The following is a 26,220-nucleotide window of genomic DNA, read 5'->3' as shown; positions in this document are numbered from 1 at the left end:
TTGTATTAATAATGGGTGTAAAATATTGGTTCACTTTGTCTTACCTTAAACTAAGCATGTACCGTAAATTCCGTACTATAGAGCGCACCTGATTATAAGCCGCACCCACCTGTATATAAGCTGCATGCGCCCACATTAAAAAAAATGTAACACAAAATTAACCCAGTACCGCAATTGTAACAGAATATCGTTCATTAAAGTTCTCTACCAACATGTGCCAGATCCATCACAACTCTTACAGTTGCCGTGGGAATTGTCTAGTATTATTACTATTGTTGTTATTATCATTGGTGTATTTAATAGGGAAGATGAAGGGGTAGGGAAAATAAGCATCTGCTTCTTACTACCCCTTTTCGAACATGTTATGTAACATTATTTGGTTGTTGAGATAGTTTTTGTTCTGTTTTTATTTTAATGTTCGAAATAAAGTTTTCATTCATTCATTCAAAAAAAAAAAGTACACAATCCAAAAATCACAGCCGGCAAAATGAACGGAAAATGATACCAATACTTTAGGTTTGATGCAGACCGCCAGAATCCGGGTCGCGTTGAAAGAAATCCAACGAAAAAAGGATATATTTCCAAAGGTACGGGTGGGAAAAATATATATCCACTATTGTCCGCTGTGTCCACAAACACTCAAAATTTACCCGTCCCCACTTCCCGTCAGCCCGCGTTTGTTACGCCCCCTCTTTTTAATTTGCCCGTCCAAAACATATCAGAATAAGTGTCCAATATAAATACAAATAAATACATTACAAAAATATACAGTTGCAAATACATATTATACATGGTTACACATATTTACAAAGAAAGACGGTACACCAGGAGAGTTTTCAAAGCTTTAATAATAATAATATAACTTTTATCCGGGCAGTTAATGGTAGCAACACGCTAGCAACACGCTCGCAACACAGTAAACGGGTCTGTTAAAAAAACATACCGTTCTTGTAAAAATTACGGTAAACCGTCCTCATCTTCCTCCTTAGAACTGAAGCCATCAAAGTCATCTTCCTCAGTGTCGGAAAGAAACAGTGTCATATAAACGTTGTCCCACGCTCCCATCCACTCCTGATTCTGTGCCCTCCTCTCAGTCACGCAGCAGGAACCCGTTGGTGATGGTGAATTTTTTGTTGCTGCCCCACGCTGTCAGGATCCACTCGCAGACTTGCAAAAAAGTTGCCTTTTGCATGCAGCCAGTTTTAGTGAAAGATTTCTCGCCGCTAGTCAAGCCAAGAAGTTGCAGTCTTCCTCGGCGCACATATTCCACCGGTCTAAATCTTACCTTTTGTACTCGAGCGCCGCTGGCGGCCGTTAGAAAAATTACATAAATTGGCCGCATCACTGAATAAGCCGCAGGGTTGAAAGTTTGGGGGAAAAGTAGCGGCTTATAGTCTGGAATTTTCTGTATGTGATAAACATGTTGAATACATGCGGCTATGATCAAAAAATATTTCCCTTAAAATTTGAACTATAAGGCGCACCTGATTATAAGCCGTACCAGTACATTTTTAGAGTAAAATATTTTGTACTTACATAAGTCCCCACATTGAAGCATGATATATCTACAAAGAAGGAAATCCACAGAAAGAGTTTTAATAATATACAGTGCCTTAACCCCTTAACGTTCCGACAGCCGCCCAGTACTTAATACATGAGGGTTTGTTTTAAGCTTGTTTTATTCATGCACAAAGCGCAAAGTTACATTAAACTTGCGCCCTCCTCGACACATATATTCCACCTGTCTCACTCTTATATTTACTGCTTGGGTGCCCCTGGCGGCCATTAAAAAAATGCATGAATTAGCCGCATCATTGCAAAAGCCGCAGGGTTGAAAGAATTTGACAAAAGTCGTGGCTTATAGTCTGAAATTTACCATATTGACAACATAAACTATGAACACAATACCCAAATAAAATTTACAATATTTGTTTGATTTCCTTCAAAGTCTGATGCATCGCCAGATACACCAAAGAGTTGTTTCCTTCGTCATGCTTTTTGGTTTAGTTTATCTTTGAGAATGACTTTCTGTTCTCTTCAATCCCTAACATCATTATCTGGCACGGTTACTTTTTGGCTAGCTGCTCGATTTCTGTGAATTTTAGCGTCATCAGTTACTTTGAGCTTAAAACAACACTTCCTCTTCACAGCCTGAGTTGTTATCTCACAATAACTTTAGACAGGGGTCATTTAAGGATCAGAGATTTGGGGGTGATGAGCACCTAGAGCAGGGGTGGCGAACAAGTTTGACACAAAGAGCCGAAATTTTTAACTGTGACAGTAAAAGAGCCACACCATGCATTGACCTGCCATGACAGACAGACACACACAAACACACACAATTCAAAAATTATTTCCCATAACACACTCCTCTCCTTACAATGCAACAAGTATTGTTCTTGTGTTGATTTCAAGGAAAGTGTCCATCATCAATACACACAAAAAAACTAAACATGAAACGAGGCAGAGACCACAGTATATAGAAAATATGATGAGGCAAAGAGCCGCATTCTTATTGGCCACGTGTTCGCCACCCCTGACCTCGAGTGTCTGGCTGGTTAAAAAATTGTTTTCATTTTACTTTGTGACTTACGCTCATTCAACAATGTTCAGGAGTGTCACTTCCCATTTGTAAACATTACATTACACTTTTTGGTTAACAGAAATTGTATTACTACGATTTATTGGAGCTGAAATGAGAACTAATATATGTTGATGATAACAAAATCATAGTATTGGATATTAAAATATTTGTTCAACATAACCACTGTATAAAATAATCTCACTGTAATAAACTGCAGCCTTAACAGAACACTAGCCGAGCGAAGAAGGAGCGGGGCAAGAGTGGTGCTAGGGATCAAATGGACTGAACCATTTCAAGGCAGTGGAGTGTTTCGGACGATGCGTTGTTCACATTTTTGTTTTACCTCCCTTTTAATCTAGTGTTTTTCATCATATTAAGGAAAAGAGTGATATAAAAATCCTATAATTTTGGGGGGCCCTTGGAAGAATTTGGGGTGATTGAGCACCCCCAAAAATGGGAATGTTGCGCCCATAACTGTAGATATTGGTAATTGCTCAAAACAGCTATCCTTAAAATATGCTCCAGTGTGACCAATGTCCACATGAGCGTTCGAGAATTGCTATGTTTATCATAAAATCGTACACGTAAGTGATTTGGATATTGTTACTAAACCGTAAGTGTGTTGTTGATCTTGGGATGTGGTTGTGTTGAATGTTTTGCGATTGTAGTCAGTGATATTTTTGACTGATCCATCCCTGTACAAATATAATATACTACTCAGATACTACTCATGTACAGTATAGCACACACCAAAACGTTGAATTCTCTTTAAAAAAAAAAAAAAAAAAAGAGGGAAGGCAGGTTTATTTGCTAGTTGTGTTGATGTTGTGTCTGGGATTGATGACTCCTTAAGAGTTGAGCATTGGCATCTCCCTGTATTTGTCCTTTTTGACAAAACTCAAATACCTGGCCTTGTGTTGTTGACATTTCTGGCCAATTGATTATAAGGTTCATGTTTTTTTATTTTTTTCTCTACTCTTATACAGTAGCTCGGGAGGTAGAGCGCTCGTCTTGGGATCAAGGGATCCCAGTTCGAATCCCGGCTCGTCCGTGTTACATGTCGAAGTGTCCTTGGGTAAGACACTGAACCTTAATACCCCCAATAAGCAGGTTAGCGCCTTACATGGCTGCAAGGCCGCTATTGGGAAATGTGGAGCACATTGTAAAGCGCTTTGGGAAGTCATTGACTTGAAAAGCGCTATATAAATGCAGATCATTTCATCATTTCATTTCATTTCATTATTTATATGAAGGTTTCTATTATCAAGGATAAAGCTGTGTTTATATTGTTGTTGTTTTTTCATAGATTTATCTCACTGTCATCTTTATTTTATGTATCTAAATTACTAGTGGTGTCTGTGCTGGTGATTACTCAAGGCTGGTATTGGTCAGAGAGAAATGATAGCTCTTCTTTACTCTAGCTTGGGTTCATTGTTTTAATCACATACTAATTCATAATATTATGACTAAATACTGTTTTCAATTTAAGGGAATAATAACTTTAATTTTCCTCAGCAGCAATTTTCAGCGCATCTTTAATAAGGCCAATTAGACAGTATTTTGCATACCCTTTTTTTCATCTTCAAAGTAATACACCAGCCAGGCTTTGAAATTGAATAGAAAATAATTTACATCTTCTAAAGAAAGAAAAAAGGGGTATTTGCCATAGCGTATTTGATACGTTGGCCTGTCCCAAAGGTTAGTGCTTGGGGCAAATTCAGGGATACTAAGTTAATGAAACATAAACAAAAGGTGAGCCAAACAATACAAGACTTCATGACTGTCCCTCCACATCCGGATATGAAATTCATTCCTTGGATTTAGGCTCTCTGGTCTGACCTCTGCACTTGAAATTTCTTCAATTTCCAGGGGGTAACAGGAAAACTTTCAAGTCGAGCTGCTGCTGATTATAATCATGTTCTCTTTAACATCCTTAGGCAGCAGTGTTGGGCGCATTACTGAAAAAAGTAAATAGTTACGGTTGCTAGTTGATTCATTTAAAAGGTAATTGTATTACCTCATAGATTACTGACACCGAAAAGTGGCACGTTACTCTAAAAGTAACTATCTAGTTGTAAATTTCCGTACATACTCACAACTGCTTGAAAATAGCAACATAGTAAAATAAATAAAAGAAAACATGCACACCAACCTGTGGGAGCGGTGAAGCCTTCATATTTCTCATCTTTTGGAATCTTGATATTGTGCAAACCAAGGCTAGGATCTCACTGGAGAGCTTAATCCTAAATTACGATTTTTTTGTGGAATACAAATTTTTTTGTGAGAGCGTTCACATTTCCATCTTACATTATATGCGATCTCCTGTGATTTTTCTGTATCTTCTGTGTGAATGCCACAAGTCTCGCTTGCGTACATGACGTCACACGCAATACGCCCAGTGTTTACGGAAGTACACATGGATGCTAATGGGGGGTATCCAGCAATTTTAAAGTTATTGTGCTACAGAAGGCTTAAAAGAGTTGTCCATCCCAAATATTAATTAAATACGAACCTCATTTTTCCTCGATTGAATACTTTATGTGCTTTCATTCGCCATGGTTGTTGAATTCTACCCTACCTTCCGCCTCTTGATCATGTGCAGGTTTGCATGAATGCGCCTTTACCGTTCGCACAGAAGTTTCATTCCAAAAGATCAGATATGTATTAGAGTTAGGACCTCATATGAAAGTGGCCGGGACACACCCAATCCATTTTGTCTTACTTCCAATGGAATATTTCCGTATCCATTTCTCGGTATCGTCCAAGACGTGGAGTATTGCAAAAATACATTTACAAATAAAAAGACAAGTCAAAGAACAGAAGACATAGTAATAAAATATCTGCCTTTAAAAGTAGTGGAGTAACGCACCAGTTAAGTTACAAAATGTTATTAATAACGCATTCCAGTACTTAATACAGAGAACAGTAATCGCTTTCCAGGAACGCATTACAATATAATCCATTACTTCCAACATTGTCCGTCAGTGACTAGCAGGTAATGGAATACATGTAACAAACGGTGTTATGTAAAAAGGAAAAAAAAAAAAGAATTGTATTCCGTCACAGTTACCGAAAAAAGACTAAATCAAATCACAGGTATATTAAATTAAAATAAGTATTACTTTGCAAAGTTCAGATTTTATTTAAAAGTCTAATAACATATACATAATGCGCCAATAGACTATTCAAATCAATGAGACTAGAAAGACAAAGAGAAATGTGTCTTACACGTTATGTACAAGCACACCGTAGTAACGTCCAGATCTTTTGATTGTGCGGATTGCATGTTTGGAAGCACTTTACTATTTGTATTTCATTTATCGTTCGATGTAGCACTCATAGTGTTGAATTGACATGAGCTTACAGTTTTGTGAGGTTGCTAACATGTGTGCATATTGGGCAGCGGGGTTGCACGCTAGTGAAGCGTTGAGGGACATTTAGTATATTTGATTGCTTGTCTCCTTTTTATATTTTGCAGTTAATTCTTGTTCAAAATTATTTATAAGGTCACTGTATTATTGTGATCTTAATGTGAACAATAAACGCATAGCTAGTCTACCACGTGAAAGAGAAAGTTTTATTTTTGCTTAATAAATGTGGTTAAAATTTGAGCACTTTTTTCTTTTTCAATTCTTTTTAAGGTTCCATTGTTTATTTATCTTATACAAATATTTGTAATTGTATGTATACTATGTTTATTTTGTCGTTTTTTGGCATATTTGGTATTGGAGTTACCCAAAAGTAAACCAGTTACACTACTGAGAAATAATGGTACTTGGATTACGTTACTGATTACATTTTTCAAGAGGTAATGAGCAACTGTATTACAGTTTTAAAGTAACCCTCCCAAGCCTGGCGACCGCTAACTGGAACTTGAGCAATAACCCTCCTGCCAAATCACCACAAAAGACTGCAAAGAGCTCGACGATGTGCCGTGGAATTGAGAATCAGGGTGGAAGATGGGGGGTTGGGGGATTATGTCTACGACAAACATTTGCTCAGCAAAGCTGCGTCTTAAAACAATTTCAGCGCAGACAAAACATGGAAGAGCAGCAGATGAAACGGAGTTTATTTGAGTACAAATGTCTTCCCCTCAGACGCTTTCCACGCGGGATTATGACGTGTCTCGCTAATCTTCAAAGCCAGAGTGAACTTTTCGCCGCTCCTGCCGACATTCGGCTCCATCCCAGGCCCGTTGCAAACATCTTTGCAGGAATGTCAGAGAGAAAACACTTTATAGGGAGAGGGTTGCATTTAGCGGAAGCCATTAGCGAGACCTCGAGGGGATTCCTTGGAAGCATAATGGAGAATAGAGATTCAATTTATGATCATCAGCAAAAATGCCAATTAGAGATGCATCCGCCAAAAGCAAGCGACACAGCGCAAAACCGCTCAGATATTAATCAAAAGCGTCAATTTGGTGAAGATTGGAGCGGATTGAATGAAGGCAATATGCTCTACGTTTTATTTTTTTCAATCATAGGTGTGGGTGTATTAAATACATTGTGTTTTTTATTTTAAAGTTTAGTAAAGAAAGCATCTAAGGCACAAATTTAAAGGACAAGGTCCAATGGCCACATTTGGCCCTTGAAATTATTTTGAGTCACTATTGTATCATACACCAGGAATTGTTGTCTGTTTTCACTGTCCATTATTTCTTCTTGCACTTTATTTTGTTGTAGTTCATTGAATATTGTATAAAGAACAGGCTACTGATGGTGCCTCAATAATATACAAAAAAAACATTTAATGATAAGGAAGTAGAGATTCAAGTCAAGTCATGTTTATTTGTATTGCCCTTAATCACAAGGAGTCTCAGAGGGCTGCAAAGACCACAGATTATTACAAACCACAGACCATTATGACACCATCCCCTGATCTTAAACCTACATGAGGGCATGGAAAAACTCAAAACCTCAACATGAGGAAAATGAAGAAACCTTGAGAAGCGACCGCACATGAGGTAATCCTCCTTCCAGGATGACCAGGCTGCAATGGATGTTGCAATAACACATAATACACAGATATTGTCAACAAGAAATATAGGACATTCATAAGCTAGAGAATATCAAGAAAATTTGTCTTTTGTGCCTTTTGTGTGATTACATACAGAGCAATAAAAACATATTTCTTTATCCATCTTATCACATCGGAATATATTTTTTAGCTTTTCCGACTATAGATTAATTTTTTCAGAAGATTTTCAGCATACGGTCAGTGCGCTGTTCTGAAATTCTTTCCTACCCATGGAAACGTCCCACCAGTGCCCAGTGTTCACGATCAAGCGCTGATAGTGATTTCTTGGGAAATGTGCACATTTTTGTCCTTCCTATTATTTGTGTTTTAGAAAGCGATGATACATTCTGTTGAAAGCCTAGAGTACTTACAATTTTGTTTTTGTTTTTTTTTTTTAGTCTTATGTGACTCTCTCACTTTTGACATAGCATGGTGTTTGCTGACTACAGTAATCACGCAGTGCGTGTATGCATGCCAATCCTGGTGTTTTACATCAGTAACAGTTCTGTTTAAGTTTCAGTCTTGCTGGTTTTACTTAAACATAAATAAAACAAAATTGTTATCAGATCAGCCTACTGTAGGATGTCTCGACACAGTATGATGTTTCGGCAATACACCGGCCATCGGATTTTAGCCAAATTTTTTATTTGCCCCTCGGTGCATTTGATTTTGACACTCCTGATTTAAGCTAGTTTTAGTTTAGTTTTTTGGTATGTGTGTTTATTTACCTTTCATAGTACACGTCTGTCTAATTTAATGCAACATTTTAAGTGTCTTTATACAAAAAGTAATTATTTTGATTAAAAATCGTATTTAAAACAGAATTTTCAGCTGAGACATTGTAATCCTCTCATGATAAAATGTATTTACGGTATATATTTGTTTGCTTGTTTGTTGTTTATTTATTGCTTTGAATTTGTTAATTCTTTATCCGTTACAAAAATGCTGAAACCCCTGGAAACGGATTAAAGGTTTTATATCATGCCATCTTTTATATCCCAACTGGTTAAAAAGAAAACAGTACAATAAAGTAAAACGAGTGCCTTTTGTTCGTGTATCGTGATCAAAAATCACAGATGCCCTTTTGGCCATACCATTTTGATAAGAAAACATACTTCAGCTGCTTTTCTTTTCTCTTTGCCCAAGACCTGAACAAATGATCATTCCTCCTACTAGACCTGTTGCCCTAAGCTCTCCACAGAGTTTTGCGTAATGGCCATTACAGGGTTTCTCTTTGTACTCATTGATTTGCTTTCGTATAGGTGCAGGTGTATCATTTCTACAGATATTTTTGCAAATAAAACAGAAACATGTAATACCCTGTAAAAAATCTTATCCAAACCTAATTAGTGTGATCATACAGTACATATACTTCAAAAAGTATGCGTAACATTAAAGTTAGTATTCATTAATGTACTACACTTGCTAAAAAACACTTTTCATTGAGGTAGTTACCTGCTAATGAAAGCAATTGGAATGTTTTATGAATTTATGTAATTTGTACACATCTGCTGTCAAAACATGCATGATTAAAATTAAATGGCACTATCGAGTGCTCAGACTAAACAAATGGAAAAGATCCAGATTTTTTTTTTCTTTTTACAATTTTCTAGTTTTCTAACCGATAAGGATTACAGTACATTTTGAACGTATGTAATGTAGGTTTATTAAGTTGGCTAACGAATGTATACAACTTAGACAACATAGTTGCACAGGCATCATGGCAGAAAAGGAGACGGACGACTAGCCAATCCGAATACAGAACACAATGCATTATTAAAATCCACAAAGTAGCGAAAACTAAACCGTGATACAGCGAGGGATGACTGTATAATGTTGCTTTTTTTTTTTTTTTGATATTGTGAATTTGTCGTTTTCGTTTCATGTAGTTTTTATTATGTTTACAAAAAATAATCTTATAGTGTTGAATGTCAAATTTGAAAAAAACAAAGATGGGTCAAATGGGTGAATTACATTTAAAATTGGTACACATGTACAGACGCTGCCCTACTTTCGAACGTGATACGGTTTATATAAGTATGTTTAAGGCTTGTTTAAGTAACCTGTATTGTTTTGTACTAAAAAATAAACATTTCATAAATTAACGTGCTCTATAAAGATAAATAAAGTTAAGTTTAACTTACTTTTGGAAATTGAGCTTCAAAAGTTAGGCGACTTCGTCCTCAATGGTAAAAAGTGGCCAAAAATAAGCGATCCAACCATTTTCTCAACAGCATCAAGCTTTCTTATTCCACTTTCATTTCAAATGAAACTGCTTCTTTAAATTTTACGCCAACCATATTAAATGGATGTATGAGATATTAAACAATAAAAATGTCATAGTTCTTAGCGCGCTGAAGATACAGTATAGAATGTTTACACACAAACTAGGAAGAGGAAGCAGATTTCTTCTACGGTTGGATGCTGGGTGACCTCTCACAGCGCCACACGCCATTAGTGGCTGAAAGAAGCACTACAGTAATAATTAAGTTTCATTCCCACATCTTTTTGCATAAAAAAGTAAACTGCGCTTGCCACTTTTAAATTTTTATGCTAGAAATGTAGTTTTCACCCCAATTTGTTTTTTCTCATTCATTACAGCAAAGTGGGATATTCTTGAAATATTGCTACCTGAAGAGTTTTAAGTAAATTGCGATTAGACCCGAATGAGTCATTACAGCCTTGTTTCTTGATATCTTAAAGGGCCTTCTTCCGGATACACTATTACATTAATTCACCTGAAACTACCATATTGTCGTTCAAAGTATTAGCTTGTTTACGATACTGCAGTTTTGAGTTTTCAGCCCAGATAGAAGCATCGCTCCTCTCGTGACACTCTTTGACCTCTTCGTGCTAAGCTCCATTAATCATTTACTCTCCCCTTCTCTTTCTTTCCTTTTTTATATTTAGGTTTTGTCTCACTTGCTCACATTGCCGCTCCAAGAGATTTAGCTCTCATAGCAGTTTTCTAGGAATCTGCGATGTTGTGATTTTGTCCCACTCGTCAGAAATGAGCCGGACCGTAGCATTGACGGACAGCGGCCCAACAAGTTGGTCTGCTGTGTCCTCATAAGATTTATGGCATGCTTGTGACGGTACTGATGTCAGACAAAAAGCTTGATTTTGTTCCAAAATTTTAAGTAGGCTTGTTTTGTTCTAAATTGCAAACAAAATCTAATCAGGATCTGGCATACCACCTTCCCTTTGAGGGCGCCAACCAGGTGTGGAACTCTCCCCACACCCGTTCCTAATGATCCCAAGACTTTATATTGACTGCTCAGACAGTACACTGCGTCGGGGTATTGCCATTGTTATACTGGTTGTCATTGCCAAGCCACTACCATCCGTCAGGTTTGTTTTTGGTTTATGGTTTGCACGTTTTGCTAATTGTTTTAGGACCCGGTTTGTTTTTGTTTGTTTCTGTTTTTTGTTTGGAAAAAAAACGTCCTTTCTTGATCACACCTTCCTGGATTCTGGCTTCGTTGTAATTGGGTCCACCTGTGCAAACGTGACCCACTTTGGTTGGTGCAAAAGCAGGGGTCATTTATTTGAGCGGTGTTCAGTACACAGGCATTCAAGTAACCAGGTGATAATCGTGGTAGAGAATACAGACTAGGGGTCAGTGTTCCAGTGAGTCCAAATAGCGAGAGCAACAGTCCAGGAGTTTGTTAGGCAGTACTCATGATCCAGAATGGCAGGTAAGGGTTTCCACTGGAATGCTCGGGAAGTGTTATCAAGGCAACTAACTAGCATCCAGCAAACGATACAGAGTGTTCAAATAGTGAGAAGGGAGAGGTGTGATTGGAGAGTAATCAGGACATGTGACCTCAGGTATAGGGTGGAAATTAGAGCTAGGAAGTGAGTGATCAAAGGGAAGGGCAAGAGAGAGGGGAGGGGGAGAGAAAACCAAACCTGAGTGCAGGATTGTGACAAACATAAACCCCAACTATAATTCGATCATTCTCAAATATCTTTTGCACAGGCGCTTACTATCATAGCAATCTCAAAGGCCCGTGAAATCATCGGGGACTGCTTTACAAGGGGGCCCCAGACTCGTTTTAATTCCCATCAGACTCTGTAAAGGTTGTGTGTGTGATTGCTTCAGACAACAAAGCCAGCAGCGACTTTAAATGCTTGCGCTTAGTCGTCCCTTGCACAGATTCAATTATACTTTAGTGGAACGATAATGCCAGAAGGATTAATCAGCTGATTTCCCTCATCAAGTGTACATGTGTAGAATTCCTCGACTGTTTGTCCACAAATACTTTGCAGATACTGTTCACGCCAAAAGAAAAATATGGTTGTACTGTTTTATTCTCCCCACTTCCTCCGATGTTTTCTCACAGAACTGCATTTCAAATGAATTATTCAGCATCGTAATGGTTCTATATTTGTTGTTGCTCATCTTGCTTCAGTGCCTCCCGTTCTTGCCCCGACGCCCTCTCATGTCCGTCCGCCATCCTGCAGAGCGGCGCCGACCCGCGGAGGATGCTCCGCTCTAATGAATGAAGTGGAGTCATTTAGCGCCGCTCTTAATGGTGCATAAAGCCGTGCCACGAGCCTTGATTAATCAGGGAAAGTGTTTGGCCTTCACTGGCAGGGTTATCCTCAGCGGGGGCAGCTTCTTGATCACCGTTCACACTTTTTGCCCAAGTCCTGTTTTGTTTGGTCTAAATTTGTTCAGCACGCGGGTGCACAGCAGCCAGGTCTCACCTTATCCACAAGTGGCTTGTCTTTGACACCAAAGCTGGGGCACACATGTGGGGAAGTCAACTACTTTTGAGGTTATTCTTGGTTTAATTCGATATTCTATAATACATGACATACAAAATACTTTCCGATGAATTACACCATGGATTTTTCGTTGGGTTCTTCATTTTAAAAAAAATATTTCCATGCTGATTAAAACTAAAATGTTATACTTTAAAAAGATGTTCTGTTTGCCGTTAAATTTACTTATTCATAAAATTAATCTGGCAGTGCAACAGTAATTATTTTTTTCATGTTTATTTGAAACTTGATTGAGAGTAACTTGTGCAAGGAATATAAACCTGCATCCGTTTTTTAGTCACGTTACTCATGTCAGGAACTCTCTCAGGATGTTGTGGAAGCACAATGCAGAAGTGCAGATTAATACAATCAAATGGTTGTCCTTTATCAGGGCAGGTAGGCAGTGAGATGACAGTGCCCAGATCATCAGAGTCAAAAAGGCGTTCCAAATAGACAGACGAACGGTTTGGAGATCAGTAGGTCCAAACAGAGAAGTTGGCAGTCCAAACTTATCAGTTGGTATTTGTAGTCTGGGAGGTAAGGCAGGGGTTAAACAAGAGGGCTGTGGCAGGGGTGCTTGAAACTTGTCAAGAAAGGCAATGAACTAGCAAGGAACCATGAAGGCAGAGTACTGACAAAGGGAAGTGGACAGGTTGTGAGAGGAAAAATATCAGGTGAGTCATGATAAGTGATAAGAGCTGTGAGAGGTAAAATGGAACCCTGAAGTATAGGTAAGATCTGGCCTAAGCTCAACCCAGCCAGAGTCCAAAGAAAACCCCTAAATTTTATTTGTGAGGACTAGGGAGAAGGGGAGGGTGATTTATGACAACAAATGAAAGGCTGTCTTTTCTAATGAAATCTAAGTTAAACAAGAATGTCTAACATCTATATATGTTATATTTCTGTGTCTGCAGAGGTTACCCTTACAGCCAATTTTCCGATTTTTACAATTTTTTTAATAGTTGACGAGAACATTTTAAGGCCCCTAAAATTTTACCTCTACCCGGACATGAGTGACCAGATAAGGTAAGGTCGAGAGAGAGAGAGAGAGAGAGAGAGAGAGAGATAGGGAGAGAGAGAGGGTAAAGCCTTTGATTGCTTCCTCCTCTACTTTTCTTGCAATGAAGTCATCTGCCTTTGTTGCCTACCGCGGCGTCAACAGCACAAGTATTGGATCCAAATGTGATTTTGATTGGATGTGAGTCAGAGGGTATGCAAACACTTCAATATGGAGGAGAAAAAAGGTCAGGCATGAAGCTTAAGGCTGGTTTACCTCCTTCGCTCACATTGTCACCTCACACTTGTGAAGACAAGGGAAATCCTTGACCATTGCCAATGTTCCCATTAATAATAAGTGGTCAGACACAAATCACCAAATTAGACAATTGTGCAATACAAAAGTATTATTTATGACCAATCAGAAGATTCTCTTTGTATTGCACCACCCTCCTTACAGTAATTACTGTAGTTTCCGGACTTGAAGAAACACCTAAAAACCCCAAACTCAAAATTTGAAAGTGCGCCTTATAAACCTTATATATCGCAAAATGTGGTGCATAAGATTAGAAATGCATACATTATTTATACGTGTGCATTACCACATTAGGTTTTACGTAATACTGTACTTCTGTATTTGTAATGATTGATCAAGCGAAAAACATTTCTGAACAAAATTTCAAAACATTGTACGGGCCGTTTATGGCTCTTTTCATGAGTACAGTATACATGGCTCGGAGATAAAATTACACTCTTGCAAATCTCATCTATAGCATTTTAAATTCTGCTAAGTGGGATTCGAGTCTGGTGAGTGCATAACTGACCTATTGCTAATAACAAGAATAGTTCGATCCACTGTGTAAAGTGCATACTTCCCAATACAGTTTACAGTCAAGGTGTCACTCCTGTTCGTCACAAAGGAATCATTAGTATGGAAGCTCATTAAGCAATATAGGTTCACTGTTGAGCCATTTTATGAAGAAAATCCACAAAAAAACTGTACTGAGCCAGTTACGCCAACCAAGAACACAGAGCAATTTTATTGGTTGCGCAATAGGGGTGGACCGAGCTATGCGCTTTTCTCTGCCCATCGCCTTTTGCTCCGAAGGTAAAAACATCTTGCCCGAGATCCTCGTTTGCAGTATTATGTGAAAGAACTTTGCTCAAACTTTCTTTTGAAACCATTATTCAGGTCAAAAACTACGGACAAAATGAGCCTCAACACTAAGTACCTGAAGTAAAGAGAAACATTTTAAATGGTATATTTACATTGATATTTGACACATGCTCTGGCATCATTATTATTTCATAAATTTTATCAAATCATCTAACAACAGACAGTGAAAAATAAATGTGCTGAAAAATTCATTTGGAGAGTGGGTTTGGCTGTTTTGCTGAAATTTGACTTAAAATTATGGTATGCTCTGCCAAAGAAAATAATATTTTGCAGACCCCTGATCTACACTATTAGTGATACAAATGACATACAAAAAGGCATTATATTTGATTTCATTATCATACTATTTTCATTATATTTATTGCCAGAAGTTTAGAAGAGATAAATAAATGCAAAATCTGATTCATCATCTGATAAAATATATGTATATATGTTCATATATACTGCACCTATCGTAAGTGCATTATGCGCAATGGTTATATATAATAGTTTTACACAATAGTTATACACAAATACGTTCTGTATTTATACTGAATTAATACGGTAGCTCTTACTGTAGTCAAAATACATGTGCCTTATAGTACAGCCTTATATAGTAATCCCCTGTTTTTGGCAGGGGTTGCATTCCAAAGAATTCTACAATAGTCTAAACTCGCGGCGTGGAAACATATAATTATTAGATATCAGTAATATATAATATATGTAACAAAATAAAAACATTTAAATCTACAGAGATAAAAACAACACAGAATTGCAGTTGAATGAATGAATGAATGAATTATCTTTTTTGTCATTGTACAATAGTACAACAATATTAAAGGGATTTTCCTTTCAATGTAAGAAAGCAATGAAGTGAGCAGCCGGCTATCCGCACGCTAGCATTGTGGACCCTTGAGTCGAGCCAGGTATCCATGATTATTAAAAAACAAAAGTCACAAAAATTGCGGTTTCCCATGAATTTTAGCTCCAGATCTTTTTTATGAGTAATAGATCTGATGTTGGTAAGATACAGGATTGGAAGGTGTGGCTTGTGAGAGTTGTTGCGTAGCTTGGCGGTAGGCCGGATCTGCAGCACTGTAATTGCTTTCTCGTTCGACACCGCCTCAGTCTCTTCCCGGACAAGATAACAATATAGAGATCACCCGCTTATGATTAGCATTTTTTTGCACTCTTCTGATTTTCTCAGAGTCTGACTTAAATTAATTTATTTTCAACGTAACCAGCCGCTAAAATAGTAGCTATCACCGTATTTCGCAATTTGTTTTTTTGTTGGTGGACTCATTGACTTGTTTGGCAGCATACACCAGCTTATCACAGTCGAGCACACAGACTGTATCGCCCACACACACAGCCATCCGCCTCCTTGATAGCATTTGCTGTGTGTTGTCTGCTGCAGAACACAAAGCACGATGAAAATTATCGAAAACGTGAAAAGTAAACCACTATACAGTGAGGGATTACTGTATATGAAAAAATAGATCACAAAAGACTATTTTGGGGGGTGCCCTATAATCTGGTCTGCGTAAAATGTGCAAAATAGGGTACTCAAGTCTTTATTATCCATTCAGACATTTTGTTCATAAGCGACAAAGACATCATTTTCTCACTTGATTATGTCAACCATGGAGGATTCTTAACCTTGAAGATTCTCCCCCTCCTCAAATCCTTCAAGTTTATCTGCCTCCCTATTTTGACTGCCTGTCAGTCCACTTGCACATAGCTGAGGGCTTTTTATCAAGTCAACAAGTATAAAATTAACAACCAGGGAGCACCGTAAGAGAAGCAAGTGTTTTCAGGGACTTTTTCATGTCTTTTAGGAAAATGCGCATTAAATTCTAACAAAGTGCCTTAGTGTCTTGCTTTGCTTCCGCTTATCAGTCCTGCTCCAGCTTTGCCCAACGTTGCTTTGTGTTTAATAAAGAAGAGATAGGAGTCAGACAGAGTGAGGGGAGGTTGATGCTTGATTTATGTCTGTGGAGTTACCATGCATTTAAATCAGGTTTGGAGACAGCGACGGGATTGAATTCTTTTTGGTTATTTGGGAAATGTTCTCTTTCCCTCTGAGTGTTTGTTTCTTCTCTTACCTTTCTTCTATGAAGTATGGCACCTTACTACAGTGGTACCTCTACTCACAAATTGCCTTGGTATTGGGAGTAGCTTTGTAACCTGAAACATTTGTATGTTTGGTAATTAGAAGCAAATATTTTCCCGTTCAGGTACTTCGTGACCTGAAACTTCCCACATTATTTATGAAAGGGACATTTTGTGTTATTTAGTGCCACTTATGTCACGATTGCCCATTGCCCTCACCTGTGCCCGCTCGTTTGGCGCCAGCTGCTGCTTGTTGCCTGATTGGCTCCCCTGCTATTTAAACTCAGTACTCCATTCACTCCTTGTCAGTCCACCAACGAATCTTTGCACTAGCAAGGCATGCATTTTGACTCAGTCCGGTATCTAGCTTGTGTATCCAGTATCCAGTATCGATCCCGTCTGTCCCGCCCTGTTCGGTATCTTGCTCGTGTATCCGGTACCAATCCCATCTGTCCTGTCCTGTCCGGTATCCTGCTTGTGTATCCAGTATCCGATATCGCCCCTTATCTGTCCCGTCCTGTCCGGTATCTTGCTCGTGTATCCTGTATCCGGTATCGATCCTGTCACTCCCGTCCTGTTCGGTATCCTGCTCGTGTATCCAGTATCAGGTTTTGATCCCGTCTGTCCCGTCCTGTCCGGTATTTTGCTCGTGCATCCTGTAAACGGTATTGATCCTGTGTGTCCCGTCCTGTCCGGTATCTTGCTCGTGCATCCTGTATCCGGTATCAATCCTGTCTGTCCCGTCCTGTCCAGTATCTTACTCGTGCATCCAGTTTCAGGTATTGATCCTATCTGTCCCGTCCTCTCCGTTATCTGCTCTTGTATCCTGTATCTGGTATCGATCCGGTCCGTCCTGTCCGGTTTCAATCTCGTCTGCCTCTGGCTTCCTGTTTTCCCGTGCCTGACTTCTCTGTCTCAATTCTTCTGCCCAGCGATCGCCGAATTGCTGCCGTTTGTGTTCCTGCGCATGACTGCCCCGTTTCCGTAAAATAAAGCTTGGTGTGAAAACGTTACGCGTTTGGGTCCACCGTCTGTTCGGGCTCTAATATCTTAAATGTCTTTTAAAATTTTGTTCATTAAGAAAAATAACATAAATACTTGAATAAATAAAGAAAAAAAATATCATATAAACGGGCATTTTTTTCAAGTATTCATAGGTAGAGAATTTTGTATTACATAACATTAGGCTCTCTAGGAAAGTGGACATAGCTGTCTCTGATCTTGCTGCTACAGATAGCCCCGAAAAACCAAAACCTTGTAAAGGAATGGCCAAAAAAAAAAAGATCAAGAAAAATGATACAGTTTGGTCACTTTTTATTTTGTATTCTTCCTTGTGCTGTGTAGCATTCATTTTTGGTTGCACTAAACAATATAGTAATATTTACTGCTCAAGTAGTATACAGTGTCCCTTCAAATTGAATATTCAAATTCCATAAAATCAGTGAAAATTCTAGTCATTTAAACTCTTTTGTAAGTTTCTCGTTTAAATTTACTATAGGTTTTGTTAAATTATTTATGTTTTTAATAACATGTTGCTGTTCTTTGATAAACACACTTTTTAGGTCTGATCTGTTTTTCATTACCATGAAAATTTAATAAAAAGATGGGGCCCAGAAAGGGCTTTAGGATAGGAAGGTATTCTCTTATCTGAAAGAGCCTTTTCTGGTTGTCCAAGCAAGTTCAAAAATCCATGATGTCTTCTCGCATTATTTTGAGTGTCTACTAAAGTTAAAACTTGACATGTTTTGCTGGAAAATTACAGATTATATTATAAAGAATTTTATAAGTATTGCACACATGTATTATATATTAAATTTGAGAAGGAGGATATTTATCATTAAGAAAAATATCTGCAAGAAGTAGGACATTTCTTTTAATTTGAGAGACATTCTATGCATTTAAAAAGTATTCTTAGAATATTTTTAACTGCATTTTTTTCATATAACAGCAAAATGAACGTTGTACTGTATTTTTCAATGAATTATTTTATACATTAGGATTAAGTATATGCTGGTTGTTAGCTTGTAAGTAATGCTTCTTATCTGTCCAAGCACTACTTAATGTGTCAACGTAAGACTTTATTGTACTAGTATTTTGTAGCTCAAGGGTAGACGTATGGTACCTTAAAACAGAAGTGTCTGAATGTAACTATTATGTATTGGATATAGTTTTATTATATTCTGTTGAAAAATATATATGTCACTGCCTGTATTATTTCCATCCATCCATCAATTATATGCACCGCTTATTCTCAGTAGGGCAGCGGGGGTCCTGGAGCCCAACCCAGCCGTCTTTGGGCAGTGGGCAGGAGACACCCTAAACCCGTTGCTAGCCAGCAGGGCGCACAGAGACATACTAGTTACATGCATGTTTTTGGAATGTGGGAGGAAACCGGAGTGCCCGGAAAACATGCAAACTCCACATGGGGAGGTTGCGATAGTTGGACTTGAACCCTGAACCTCCGCACCGCGGCGCTGTGCGCTAACCACCCAACTGCCGTGCCGCCCCATATTATTTCCTTACTGTTGAATTGATTTGGTTATAACTTCTTCATTCATTTAGTCGTTGTTATGTAACTTCTATTGATCTTCATTTTATTTCATTTACTGGCCTTAAGTGTCATTGTTAGGTTAACAAGTTACATTTTTTGTGTGGAATGGTGGGTGCGTGGGTATACCACTAAACCACTAGGGTTGTAGGGGCGCCATTTCCTGTAGTGTGTCTTGGGCAAGTACAGCCCAATGGGTCTCCAGGCCAACACATGTTTCTACCCGGTCTCAAACCGGAGACCTTTCGCATAATCGGAGAATGTGGTAACCACTGAATACACAATGAAAAACAGAAAACATATTTTTTCAGCTAATAAGGAGAAGTGTAAATAAGCACATACCTGAGTGGCATCCCTGTTAAACAAAGTTCCCTCAGGTGAATTTTGAGCGGATTGAGCAAGATTTCCCCATGGATGACATTGCTATCGTTGGTAGATCAGTGCTCTATTTAATCAAGACAATTTAATGATTAAGGTTTAAGTCAAGTCAAGTCATGTCAAGTCAGGTTTATTTGAGACGCCCTTAATCACATAGAGTATCAAAGGGCTGCACAGACCACAGATTATTGCAAACCACACACTATTATGACACCATTCCCTGATCTAAAACCTACATAAGGGCAAATAAGACACAGATATTGTCAACATAAAATATAGGTTATTCATATGCTATAGGATAGAGGTGTGTTTTAAGCTTAGATTTGAATATTTTCTACTGAGGTTGCAGATCGCATCTCAGGGGGAAGAGCATTCCACAGCACCGGGGCCCGAATCGAGAATGCTCTCCAACCTGCGGATCTCTTCTTGGCTCTTGGGATCACTAGTAGACCAGCGTTTTCAGAGCGAAGGCTCCGGACCGGAACATAGGGCGAAATTAAATCCAAAAGATATGAGGGAGCAAGTCCATGCATGATTTTGTATACTCCCAACAGAACCTTAAAATCCCATCTTAAGCTAACAGTGAGCCAATGCAGGTTAGCTAAACTCGGGGTAATGTGATCAAACTTTCTTGTCTGAGTTAAAAGCCTCGCTGCAGCATTTTGTACCAGCTGAAGGCTCTTAATTTTGGACTTCGGGAGACCGGAGAGTGGTGCATTACAGTTATCGAGACAGAAGGTAACAAACGCATAAATTATAATCTCCGCATCCGACTGAGACAGCATAGGGCGAATTTTAGCAATGTTGCGAAGATGGAAAAAACCTGTTGTAGTAATATTCTTAAAGTGTGTTTGAAAGGACAGATCGCGGTCAAATATGACACCTAAATTTTTGACTGAGTCACTCTGGGTGATATTATATTTGTCAATGTTATGGAGTGTCCGTTTAGTAAAGAAATAATGGTTAACCACATCAGCCTTTGCATTTAAAGTGGTATGGTCATTTATTTTATTTTATTCATGTTCTATTTTAGGGGTGGCGAACACGTGGCTCTAGAGCCGCATGCGGATCTTGGCCAATTAGAATGTGGGTCTTTGCCTCATCATATTTTCTATACACTGTGGCTCTTTGCCTTGTTTCATGTTAGGTTTTAGGGTTTTTTGTGTATTGAGGGTGGACAATTTCCTTGAAATCAACACACGAACAATACTTGTTGTATTGTAAGGAGATGAGTGTGTTATGGGAAATAACATGTTTTTAATTGTGTGTGTTTGTGTGTGACTGTCATGGAAGGTCCGTGCGTGGTGTGGCTCATTGTGTCAAACTTGTACGCCACTCTTGTTCTATTGGAAAAGCATTGGACGTTTTGTCGAGCTTTTTTCACCTTTGTTCCATTTACATATTCCCCATCCACATTTTTGTCTTTTTGCCGAAACATCTGTAAAATCACGAGAAACAACAGAAAGTCAAAGACAACATAACACCACAAAATGGAGTGCAGGGTGAAAGTTGGAATCTGAAAACAAATTGACAACAGAGTTGGATGGAATTGCAGGAGAGGGACATAGGAGGAGAGACACTTGTGTGCATAGCTCAAAGTGGCATAGTCCATCATCAAGACAGGGAGACTGCCAGGGGAATTTATTTTTACCTCCATTTAAGAGCCAATTGAAACTACATTTAGCACTTCTCTACCACCTATTAAAGAAGTCCATGTATAGATAAAGGAAATACACAGTCATGAAGTAACTTTTAGTGTGAAAACATTTATATTTAAAATCTGTGTACAGACGCTCCCCAACCTACGAACAAGTTAGGTTCGGACAATCGTTCGTAAGTTGAACTTGTAAGTTGCTTCGGTGCTATATTTTGAATGTTTATGGTTTATATAAGTATGTTTAAGGCTTGTATAAGTAACCTTTTTATACTCAAAAATAAACATTTAATAAAATAATATGCTCTATATAGATAAGTAAAGTGAGGTTTTACTTACTTTTGTAAGATGCGCTTCAAGAGGTCCTCCCCCGTGGTAAAAAGTGGCAGAAAAAAAGCGTTTGGACCATATTCTCAACCGCATCAAGTTTTCTTATTCCACTTTAGTTTCAAAAGAAACAGCTCGCCTCTTCCTTACACTTTACACCAACCATATTGAATCGATGCACGAGATATTAAACAATAAAAACATCAAAGTTCTTGGCGTGCTACCGATACAGTACACGTTTTTATGATTACACACGAACCAGGAAGTAGAAGCCGGATTTCTTCTTCGGTGTGGATGTTGGGTGACCTCTCACAGCGCCACACGGTTGAAAGAAGTACTACAGTACTGTCCTCTACTCGGAAAAGGTGCACACAATACAAAATCTAACTTAAAGTAATGTCTGTATATTTTTTGACATCCTGGAAAAGAAACATCACATCTGCCAGAATCCGTCAGTCGAATGTTCATAAATCGGGGAGCATCTGTATTAGAAATTATGTGTATAACCTTAAGGGATTGTACAGGTAAAGCACATGTTTATTGTCACTGCCATACTGTACTTTTAATTTTTTCATTATCTCAATCAGAAATCTCATCTCATCTCATCAGCTGCACCGCTTATCCTCAGTAGGGTCGCGGGGGGACTGGAGCCCATCCCAGCTATCATCGGGCAGTGGGCAGGGGACACCCTGAACTGGTTGCCAGCCAATCGCAGGGCACACAGGGACAGACAACTCATTCGCTCATTCACACCTAGGGACAATTCGGACCAGCCAATCCACCTGAAATGCATGTTTTTGGAACGTGGGAGGAAACCGGAGTGCCCGGAGGAAACCCACGCAAGCACGGGGAGAACATACAAACTCCGCACAGGAAGTCCGGAGCTGGATTTGAACCCACGACAGGTTCCCATGACATGAACTGTGCCGCACAAGCTCTAACCACTGCGCCGCCGTGCTGCCCTCAATCAGAAATATCAAACTCAAATTTCTTTGGAGATAAGGTTTACCAATTTAAACTGCTGAACTGAAGGTGACTAGCTTTGTGGTGTTGGCATATAAACATCTAAAGTTCGGCTAGTAGTTACCAAAGCAAAGGGACGGATGTTTGAGAATATGTTGTTGGTAAAAGCTTGGCATCTCCTTTCTTCTTGTGTGCGAAATGAAGAATAAGGAGCCACGTTGTGCGCAAATTCTCCCCCGAGTGAAAGCCAGCTTTGCACAGCTCACCTCACTTTTGACGTGACCTCATCATAAAACCGCTCTTTTGTACTTTTCGGTTATTTTGGGCCAAAACATGTTCTGTGCTGAAAATTTGGTGTATTCTCAAAAAATGGAAAGCCAAAGTTGTTGTTTTTCCAAGATTATTCAGGCGCTGTAGATGGGTTAGTCTGCTTTATAAAAAGTCTACAACAATATGATTTTGTGCACACAGGAAAAAAATAATTCTAACAGTGAAACAAACCCACGCATTTGTGGAACATTGTCACATACCTAATTTTAGAAGTGAATCCCAGTATAATGTTTACATTCCAGTATGCATAGAGCCTTGTACATCACTTATAATCCCATTCAATGTGGAATGGGACTGAGTAAAGTGCCAAATTCCAAAATTTTACCTAAATACGGTAGCCATTTTGTTGCTTGGTACCAACTGAAATTACATCACAGCTGTTTTGATTGGTTGTTACACATCTATCGTGTAATTTTCTGTGGACATCAAAATTCTGCAACAGATAATATAGGGTTGCTTTTGTCAGTTAATATCAAGAACCGGAACAGGATCAGGACCCAAATGCGTGACATTTCTCACACAAGCCTTTTAATTTACGGGAAATGGGGAGTCATGCACATTAAGCAGCAGTCTGGCGTGCAATGATAGGAAGCAAAAGGCCGACGAGATCGATACCAATTGCCTGAGCAGATATCGAACCGATGGGGTGGATACCGGACAGGACGGGACAGACAGGATTGATATAAAAACAGGATAGCGAAATTAAACAGGACAAACTAGACGGGAACGAAACTGGAAACCGATATTAAACAGGACATAATAAATGGGAACAATACCGGACGGGAAATAACAACAGGACACAGGACCAAGTCAAAACCCATGTCTTGCAGGGCAGAGGTTCATTGACGGACTGACAAAGGAAGAGTGAGAGCACTGATCTTAAATAGACGGAAAGCCAATCTGTCAACGAGCCGCAGCTGGCGCCACACAGGCGGGGTGAATTGGGCGCCATAGCAACCGTAACACTTAACATATCCTCACACACAATGTTAACAAGACATGTCGAAGCATTTCCAAATATTGCAATGAATAAATAGATTTAAGTATCCTTCTAATTTACTCACGTGGTCGCGCTTGTGTTTTTGTGCAGGTTAGCGTTGTATGTGTACGAATACCTGCTACATGTAGGAGCCCAGAAGTCAGCACAGACTTTCCTGTCAGAGGTAAGTCATTAAGATTGCATACCTGTCAATGTATATTTGTTTCCCTGTGAGTTTGTCAATTGTGTCAAATTGTGTATCAACATTTTTGTACAGGAATAAGAATTATAAATATATAAATACATAGACCAATCTCGTCTTGCTCATTTCAGTCACTGATACAACATCTTTCTAGATTGCTAATATTTTCATAGTATTAATCAAGAGTTTTTAGGCCACATATATTCAAAGTAAAAGGGTATTTGGGGATAGGATTGAGTTCCATTGATGAAAGAGATCTACACAGTTCTGCTCTGCGTTCCTCGCTCTGAAAGTGAGAGTTTTGAGATATGTCAGGGAAGTACATACAGTATAGGAAGACGATAGGATCTTTGTTGCAAATTAAACTAAATTGTGACAGTTTCCATTAGAGTAAAACGATCTGTTGAAAAGCTAAAGTCTGTGTAATCCGACTCTGCTTTGTATGATAAGCGACACTAAAATGACTGCAAGTGGAGAAAGAAGTAAGAAAGATGCTGAAATAATAGTTTGCGGTATTTTCTAAATGAAACAAATTATCCTTTTTTTCTATTATACATAGTCTATCTGCTGTGAGTAAATGGGTGCTGTGTTGTGATTCTTTATTTGCTGAATTGGAGCAAGGCAGAAAAAAAACTATTTCGGAACTGCCTTTTTTCCCATGGCATGATATCCATATCTATAAAACTCATTCCCTCCTTTTATACTTGCGTCCTTATCACAACCTCTATTACTCTTCCCCGGATGCAAGCGCGTCCTTGCTGTAATGCAGCTGAGGTAAATAGGTGATGAGGTGAAAAGGAGGTCAGTAGATTTCGGTAGCTCAGGCTAAATAATGGTATTTTTTCATCTAGGACAGGTGTGTCAAACTCGTTTTAGCTGGGGGCCACAAATGCTATAAAAAAAATCTCACGGGGGCCGGACTAGTAAGTTTAAGAGAAAGATAGAGGGAGAAAAAGACAGAGAAAGAGAGGGAGGGAAAGAGAGAGCGATAAACAGATAGGGAGGACAAGGGAGACAGAGTAACAGTGAGAGAAAAAGAGAGAGCAGAATAGAGATATGAATGGAGAAGAAGGGGGAAATGAATATAGAGAGAAAAAGAAAGTGAAAAAAGAGAAAGACAAAAAGAGTAAGAGAAAGAAAAAGAGTCAGCAGGAGAAAAAGAGACAAAGTGAGATGAGAGAGAGAGAGAGAAAGATAGGTCGAAAAAGGGAAAGAAAGAGGGTGAGAAAGAGAGAATTAAAGAGTAAATTAGAGAGAGAAAATAGAAAGAGATCAAGACAGATAAAAAGAAAGAGTTAGAGAGTGAGAGAGAAATATAGAAAAGAGAAAAAGAGAGAGTGAACACGAGAAAGAAAAAGGGAGAAATAAATAAAAAAGAAGTGAGTCAGAGAGAAATGGAGAAATACTACCACAATTGTTTTGCAAGTGTAAACTGGCTTTGGTGACATCCGGTGGAAATATTTAAAACTACAGCTCATTTTTCTCTTGCGCTTCTCTCAATGTTGTCTTGCGGGCCGTATTTAAACCATTGGTGGGCCTGATTTGGCCCGCAGGCCGCCTGTTTAGCACCTGTGATCTAGGAGGACAGTGGAAAGAGGCTCCTGCTTAAGGAACAAAGAAAAAAACGGCGGGAAAAAAAGTTACATCTTCCACCGGCACTAATTCACGTTGTTTGAACCTTATTCGCACACCATTGAAGTGCTCTACGCCCATCGCGGATGAAAAGATAACGTGGCGTCAGTTGTGAGATTGCATGAGCTAAGAGTGTAAACACAGACACAACCAGGGAATCCATCATTTCTTTCCACGCACATTCGTACACCTGACTAAGAGAAGATCAAACCGAAATTACGGTTACAGCAAAATTACAGATGTGTGTCTTAATGCCGTCTCTGCCGGAGCTGTCGGAACATGCCCAGCGAGAGAGAGGCTTCCTTCCTCGCCGTTGAGTTTCAAAAGCATTCCTTCAAAAGTTTCAGTCTGACACGTGAGGGAGGTCAAGACAGTCCGACTCAAAGTGCAGCGTTTGGCTCTTTCCTGTTATCTGTCTCGCTTCTGTTAAAACAGATGACTCAATCGTTCTTTTAGTCATATCAAAGCATCAAGGCAATTCCGCTTTTTAGAGACGGAGCACTATTGTGACGACGACAGTGGTGATGATGATTCAGACTTCGATTGTGTGCGTGTGTCTATAAACGCACCGCG

At 38.9% G+C, this 26,220-nt stretch overlaps 1 protein-coding gene across 1 annotated transcript in view; it reads left to right on the top strand.

The window, feature by feature from the left end:
* The window catches only part of LOC148365625 (single-stranded DNA-binding protein 2), a 109,303-nt gene that overhangs the window by 39,021 nt on the left and 44,062 nt on the right, over positions 1 to 26,220 (top strand). The window contains exon 2 of the mRNA XM_088336018.1: positions 23,925 to 23,997. Coding sequence (XP_088192144.1) covers positions 23,925 to 23,997 — 73 coding nt within the window. The remainder of the gene's footprint in view (positions 1 to 23,924; positions 23,998 to 26,220) is intronic.

The sequence above is a fragment of the Urocampus carinirostris genome, chromosome 5 (genome assembly GCF_059441175.1).
Source record: "Urocampus carinirostris isolate Australia breed hairy pipefish chromosome 5, RoL_Ucar_1.0, whole genome shotgun sequence".
Classification (NCBI taxonomy): domain Eukaryota; kingdom Metazoa; phylum Chordata; class Actinopteri; order Syngnathiformes; family Syngnathidae; genus Urocampus; species Urocampus carinirostris.
Note: the sequence above shows the minus strand (reverse complement) of the source record. Positions and strands in the feature narration are given on the sequence as shown.